Consider the following 7,551-nt stretch of genomic DNA (forward strand, 5'->3'; position numbering starts at 1 on the left):
CAAACTTAGTAAAACACATATACCAATATATTTTTTGGTCCTACAGCACTATTCACACATTTAAAAATTATTTTACTATAATATTTTCAGTAAATAAACAGCATCCAAATAGACCTTAAATGTTATATTTCGTGAGTTTCTTCTTTCTAGTTTCTAGGTTAAGGTGTCATATTTTGTGAAGAGCATATTTGTGGCCTTCCAACATGTATAACAGTATTTGGTAATAGGATTTGTCAGCCATAAGCCCATAAAACTTATAAAATGCAACTAACCGTTCTTAAATGTTAGGCCCAAATTACAAATTGTTCCACTTAGCTTTACCAAAAACTCATGCTTAAATTTCAAATTTTATTCATCTTTAATCCTCCTGTTAATGTCTATTAAGTGCCCAAAAATGTAGTCTTATAAATCCCATCAATTAAATAAAAACTATTTTTTGAAAAATTAAAAAATAGAAGGGTAATTTACTCAAGAGGAATGCACTGAAATTTCAGAAAAGAAGAAGGAATAAGGACCAAAAATATTAGAACATTAAAAAAAAAAAAAATTATTATTATTATTATTATCATTTTTTATTTTTGCTAATAATTAGCCAAATTTTATTATTTGCATAGATATTTAATATTTCTTGCGAACACTTCACACACACAACATTCACAGCTGAGATTAATCATCATGTTCCCAAAAAGCACAATCAACCAGAGATTTCAATGGCCTTGACATCAGTTTTCTTCACCTCCACCTTAGGAACAGTAACAGTAAGAACCCCATTCTCCATCGCAGCCTTAATCTGATCCATCTTCACATTCTCCGGCAACCTGAAACTCCTCACGAACTTGCCACTGCTCCGCTCGACACGATGCCACGTGTCATTCTTGTCTTCCTTCTCTATCTTCCTCTCTCCACTAATCCGAACCACTCTGTCATCTTCGACCTCGACTTTCACTTCCTCCTTGTTTAGCCCAGGAAGATCGGCCTTCAACACGTGAGCTTCTGGGGTCTCTTTCCAATCAACACGAGTACTGTTAACGAAAGCAGAATTCTCTTTGGAAATTTGGGTTGGGAAATCCTTGAATGGGTCCCATACATTCCAACTTTCTTCAGTGGCCAACGCAGCAATATCTTCGACCCATTCTCTCTAAACGTATGGGACCCATTCAAGGATTTCCCANATTTTTTTTTTTTGCGTATTGCAAGCTAGCTGCTAGTTCTAAATATATCACTGCACACTGGGGTACAAGTCTCGAGTAACGGATACAAGTCTCGAGAGGAAATTTTACAAGCACATACACTTAGATTAAATTAGAATAAAATTTATGTCTTGTATTATTAAAAAAAATAAAAACTAGTTCTAAATATAATCATCTCTATATATTAAGAAAATTAAGAAAGTCAGTTATAACTTCGTAAAATGTCAAAATACCCATAATCTAATTAGATAATTTTTATTCTTAAAAAAACAAAAAAAAAGGTTTAAAATTGTAATTCAAAAAAATTCAAAAAAAAATTACCGGATAAACTTTTTTCTAAAAATTAGCACACTCTATTTAAATATATCTCATGCACATTTGATACATTTTTCTCAAAACTAGCACACACTAAATCTTGAGTTTACTCATTTTCAAATCTTAAATTTTAATTTCTTAAAAATTCATTCGGATAACTTCACTAATAATAGATAAATTCAAATTGAAAAATTACGTTAAATTCAAATTAAAAAAAAAAAAAAAAAAAAAAAAAAAAAAAAAAAAAACCTCATCGCAGGAGCAAATCTGGTTAATATATATTGTTGGGCTATAAAGGCAAGACATACAAGGGACTTGTAAACCATGGCCATGATTCTCTTCAAGCTTCAATTAGGTCCTATAAACGTGCCCACAAAGTAGCTCCTACATAGTTGTCAATAGTCCTAGAAAGTTTCAAATAACCAAAAATCACCACACTAAAACGGCCTAGACTACACTAGAATCCTCTTCGTCAACTTATAACACCCACCCATCAAGTTCTCAACCATCGAAAAATTTTCAGCTAAAAATTGAGTCTCTGAAATTATCATTAGTAAATAAATAAAATAAAATAATATATGATATATATAATTAATTAGGAATTAAATAGAGAATTTGTAAAAAAAAAAAAACTTATTTAAATTATTATAATTAATTCATAAAAGATAACATCTAATTTAATGAAAATTTGTTTAGTGTTATGAACTTGGGTTGCTTTATTGAAAAAGAATGATCTGATTAGTTTAAATTGATATGTTTTGATATTATTTTGTAACTCTAAAGTTCAAATTAAAAAATAAATATTAAAGAGTCTGTGACAATAAGTTAATAATTTTAAATCTCTTAAAAAATTTACTCTTCATTTCTCTCACTAGCAAAAGAAAAACTAAAATTAATAGTATTTCTGACAAAGTCACTACCGAAATTCGTTATTCAATATGTAAAATTCAATAGTACAAAGAGAGACAATGACCATCTCATACATGATATTTATCCTTATACTGATTATTCAAATTTATTTTTAGAATTAAAAATTTTAAAATATGTTATATATATATATATATATATTGTAATGACCTAATTTGAATTCCTAGTCCAAAAGGTAGATGGACTTAGGCCCAAAAAGCCCAAAAACAATGAATTTGTAGAGAAAAGAGTTGGAAAACCGGGTTTTAATAAATCAAACAACAAGTAAAATAGATCTTGATGATAGAGGAATGAAGATAGCAAATTTACACTAAGGAAAAATGTCCTCAGCAATGTCCGAGGATATTGGTTCCTATATATCTCTCTCAAAGTTCGATTGCAAGTTAGAATCCTGATTGTTACTATCTTTTTCTTCTTAATTTTTCTGATCCCCTTTTCTCCAGGGGCCTCTTACATTATATATCTTACTTTGAATGATCTTGACCCTTCATTTGTTGATCATCCAAGCCACCACTTGAATACTTGTCCCATCGAACACCCCTTCTGGCTCTTTATGAGTTGGGATAGCCAAGGTAGCACTGTTCAGGGATCTTCTTTACATAAATGCGGCCAGAAAGTTATTTGCAGAACATTCAATGCGGTGACAGTAGCTTTTCTTTAGATATTTCTAAGCTTCCATCCCTCCTGTACGTTTATAATACACATCCTTATCAGTAGAACATCTTGGAAGGTCACTTTAAATGATAGGATGTATATTTAATTTGTGCTTTGCTCATCCGAGGAGATAACTCTCCTCGGACCACCTTTCCCAGTCTTTCCGTTTGTATTTTACTCATGGGATTATAAACCTAACATCCTCACCACTGTTTATTCGTCCTCGGACCAATCAACGTCCTCGACTAAGGCCCAAAGACCAAAATACCATTTTGGGCCCTTATCCCTACACACACACACACACATATGAAAATAGTTCAATTAGTGTATTAAGTTATGTAAAAAGGCTAGACAAATTTTTTTAATTCATGTGTCACATATAAAATATTAACTAACAATACATATTACACTATAGCTATAGCTTTCCTAAATTAAAAATGATAAAATCTTATTTAAGATAGAGTATGTCACAATAAATACTAAGTGAATTAGCGATGTACATACAACAAAAAAAATAAACCAAAAAACAAAAAAAAAAACAAAAAAAAAAAAAACAAAACAAAAGTCAACAGTTGCAGCAACAAGCACATACAAACATAATGGAGGAGAAGCTTGTGACATTAGCATTTTTGTCCAAAAATTTTTGCCCTCCTTTTCTCCCCATTTTGGGGAGATTGTGTTTTGGTGGGACAGGAAAGAAAACTCTTAAGCTCTACCAAAATCATTTCACTTTTTCACTCTTAACCAAACAACTACAAACTTCAATTTCTCTTCTCCATTTTCCATACTTACAATAATCATTTCCAACCAAAAAACAAAACCTAAGAGATAGAACAAAGAAATATATATATATATATATGTAATGTTAAAAATAATATAATGTGTGATTTCTAATTAGGTCAATTGATAAAACTTCTAATAATTAAATAAGAAATTCTAAATTTAATCTCTGCCTATATCAAAAACCAATTGATATCTTAGTTTAATGATAGCATGATGAAGGAGAAATATACACGTATTTGCTCTATGTAGAGGAGCTAGTATATGATGTACTTGGCATATATGTCACTCACACGCTGGTGGGTCCCACACACTGTGGGGCCCACCTATGTGTGAGATACCCGCAACATTTATATGTTGCATGTGAAGGCCCAAACTCCTTTCTTCCTATGTGGGCCTGCTGATCTTCTTCCATGCCAATAAGTGATAGTCAAATTTCTTTCCTTCCAACCCAATTGTTTTTGGATAGTTTCCACCACAAAATTGTATACCCACGGCCATTCAAGTATATTGCTCGAGCCTTAAAAATAGCCCTCATATTTTGAGTACTCTCAAACTTTCACTAAAAACCTCTTCTAAAGCTCGTTTCCACTCTTACGTTCCTCTACTCAATAAAACCTTTCCATCTACTTTCTATGTTTTTGGTGGGTATAAATGTTATATTTTGTAGAGTTTCTTCTTTCGAGGTTAAAATGTCATATTTTTTGTGAAGTGCATGTTTGTGAGCTTCCAACTTGGTAGTAAGACTTTTCAGCCATAAGGCCCATAACACTTAGGGCTGGGAAGCTACAAAAAATATATGAAGCCAGAATGCAACCAACCGTTGTTAATTTTGTGGGCTAAATTACAAATTGTACCTTCTAAATTTAAATAAAACTCAATTCAGTGCTTAAATTTCAAATTCATTCAATGCAGCCCTCAAACTTTTAATTTTATTCAACCTTTAATCCTCCTATTGAAAATGTCTATTAGGTGCCCAAAATTGTAGTCTTAAAAATCCATTTAAGAGGATTTCCCAAAAGAAGAAGGAAATAAGGACAAAAAATACTTGAACATCAACAAAATTAGCCAAAAAGTATTATTTGCATAGATATTTTAAGCAAACACTTCGCGCACACAAAACATTCACAGCTGAGATTAATCATGTTTCTCAAGGCACACACAGACACACACTTTTCCATTTCATGAAGCTAATAGAACATGACCCACAAACAAAATCAACCAGAGATTTCAATGGCCTTTACATCAGATTTCTTCACCTCCACTTTAGGAACAGTAACAGTGAGAACCCCATTCTCCATAGCAGCCTTGATCTGATCCATCTTCACATTCTCCGGCAACCTGAAACTCCTTAAAAAAAAAAAAAAAAACAGAAGACAACAGCTGCAGCAGTAAGCACATACAAACATAATGGAGGAGAAGCTTGTGACATTAGCATTTTTGTCCAAAAATTTTTGCCCTCCTTTTCTCCCCATTTTGGGGAGATTGTGTTTTGGTGGGATAGGAAAGAAAACTCTTAAGCCCTACCAAAATCATTTCACTTTTTCACTCTTAACCAAACAACTACAAACTTCAATTTCTGTTCTCCATTTTCCATACTTACAATAATCATTTCCAACCAAAAAACAAAACCTAAGAGATAGAACAAAGAAATATATATATATATATATGTAATGTTAAAAATAATATAATGTGTGGTTTCTAGTTAAGTCAATTGATAAAACTTCTAATAATTGAATAAGAAATTCTAAATTTAATTTCTGCCTATATCAAAAATCGATTGATATCTTAGTTTAATAATGGCGTGATGAAGAAGAAATATACACGTATTTGCTCCATGTAAAGGAGCTAGTATATGATGTACTTGACATATATGTCACTCACACGTTGGTAGGTCCCACACACTATGAGGCCCACCTATGTGTGAAATACCCGGCATATTACAACATAAATTTTCACATGTGAAGGCCCAAAGTCCTTCCTTCCTATGTGGGCCTGCTGATCTTCTTCCATGCCAATAAGTGATAGTCATTCTTTCCTTCCAACCCAATTGTTTTTGGATAGTTTCCACCACAAAATTGTATCCCCACGGCCATTCAAGTATATTGCTCTTGAGCCTTAAAAATAGCCCACATATTTTGAGTACTCTCAAACTTTCACTAAAAACCACTTCTAAAGCTCATTTCCACTCTTACGTTCCTCTACTCAATAAAACCTTTCCATCTACTTTCTATGTTTTTGGTGGGTATAAATATTATATTTTGTAGAGTTTCTTCTTTCGAGGTTAAAATGTCATATTTTTTGTGAAGTGCATGTTTGTGAGCTTCCAACTTGGTTGTAACTTGTAAGACTTTTCAGCCATAAGGCCCATAACACTTAAGGCTGGGAAGCTACAAAAAATATATGAAGCCAGAATGCAACCAACCGTTGTTAACTTTGTGGGCTAAATTACAAATTGTACCTTCTAAATTTAAATAAAACTCAATTCAGTGCTTAAATTTCAAATTCATTCAATGCAGCCCTCAAACTTTTAATTTTATTCAACCTTTAATCCTCCTATTGAAAATGTCTGTTAGGTGCCCAAAATTGTAGTCTTAAAAATCCATTTAAGAGGATTTCACAAAAGAAGAAGGAGATAAGGACAAAAAATACTTGAACATCAACAAAATTAACCAAAAAGTATTATTTGCATAGATATTTTAAGCAAACACTTCGCGCACACAAAACATTCACAGCTGAGATTAATCATGTTTCTCAAGGCACACACAGACACACACTTTTCCATTTCATGAAGCTAATAGAACATGACCCACAAACAAAATCAACCAGAGATTTCAATGGCCTTTACATCAGATTTCTTCACCTCCACTTTAGGAACAGTAACAGTGAGAACCCCATTCTCCATAGCAGCCTTGATCTGATCCATCTTCACATTCTCCGGCAACCTGAAACTCCTCACAAACTTGCCACTACTCCGCTCGACACGATGCCACGTGTCATTCTTGTCTTCCTTCTCTATCTTCCTCTCTCCACTTATCCGAACCACTCTGTCATCTTCGACCTCGACTTTCACTTCCTCCTTGTTGAGCCCAGGAAGATCGGCCTTCAACACGTGAGCTTCTGGGGTCTCTTTCCAATCAATACGAGTGTTGACAAAAGCAGAATTCTCTTTGGAAATTTGGGTTGGAAAATCCTTGAACGGGTCCCATACGTTTAGGGAGAATGGGTCGAAGATATTGCTACGTTGGCCACCGAAGAAGCTTGGAATCATCGACATTTTTGAACTTTGATGTTGTTGTGTATAACTTCAGAGACTGTAAGATTTTTGCTGAGTTTTTTTCGATGGTTGAAGGATATGATGGGTTGGATATTTATAAAGATTGACTAAGAGGATTCTAGTGTAGTCTAGGCCCTGTTTTTGGTTTTGAGATTTTTGGGTTTTTTGGAACTTTCCAGGACTATAGAGAACTATGTAGGAGCTATTTTGTGGGCACGTTTATAGGACCTAATTGAAGCTTGAAGAGGCTCATGGCCCATGGTTTAACAAGTCCCCTGAATATCTGGCCTTATATTTTATAGCCCGACAATATGTTTATACTGTAGAACTAGTAGCTACCCTGAAATACGCGGAAAAAAATTATAAAAAAAATAATAATATATATTTAATGAGAAATGTTATATCCAC

General features: G+C 33.2%; 2 protein-coding genes across 2 annotated transcripts; both read right to left on the reverse strand.

The window, feature by feature from the left end:
* Nucleotides 1-694: 694 nt before the first annotated feature.
* Nucleotides 695-5,188, reverse strand: LOC112017465 (18.1 kDa class I heat shock protein). The gene is made up of 2 exons (XM_065779584.1): nt 5,111-5,188; nt 695-1,138 (listed from the first exon to the last, which is right to left on the reverse strand). The coding sequence occupies exons 1-2, from the start codon at nt 5,186-5,188 to the stop codon at nt 695-697; spliced, it is 522 nt and encodes a 173-aa protein (XP_065635656.1).
* A 1,346-nt stretch (nt 5,189-6,534) lies between these two features.
* LOC112024436 (17.5 kDa class I heat shock protein) lies at nt 6,535-7,233 on the reverse strand. Its single transcript, XM_024057069.2, has one exon. The coding sequence runs from the start codon at nt 7,141-7,143 to the stop codon at nt 6,688-6,690; it is 456 nt and encodes a 151-aa protein (XP_023912837.1). The 5' UTR covers nt 7,144-7,233; the 3' UTR covers nt 6,535-6,687.
* Nucleotides 7,234-7,551: the final 318 nt, after the last annotated feature.

The sequence above is a fragment of the Quercus suber genome, unplaced genomic scaffold (assembly GCF_002906115.3).
Source record: "Quercus suber isolate HL8 unplaced genomic scaffold, Cork oak 2.0 scaffold_214, whole genome shotgun sequence".
Lineage (NCBI taxonomy): Eukaryota > Viridiplantae > Streptophyta > Magnoliopsida > Fagales > Fagaceae > Quercus > Quercus suber.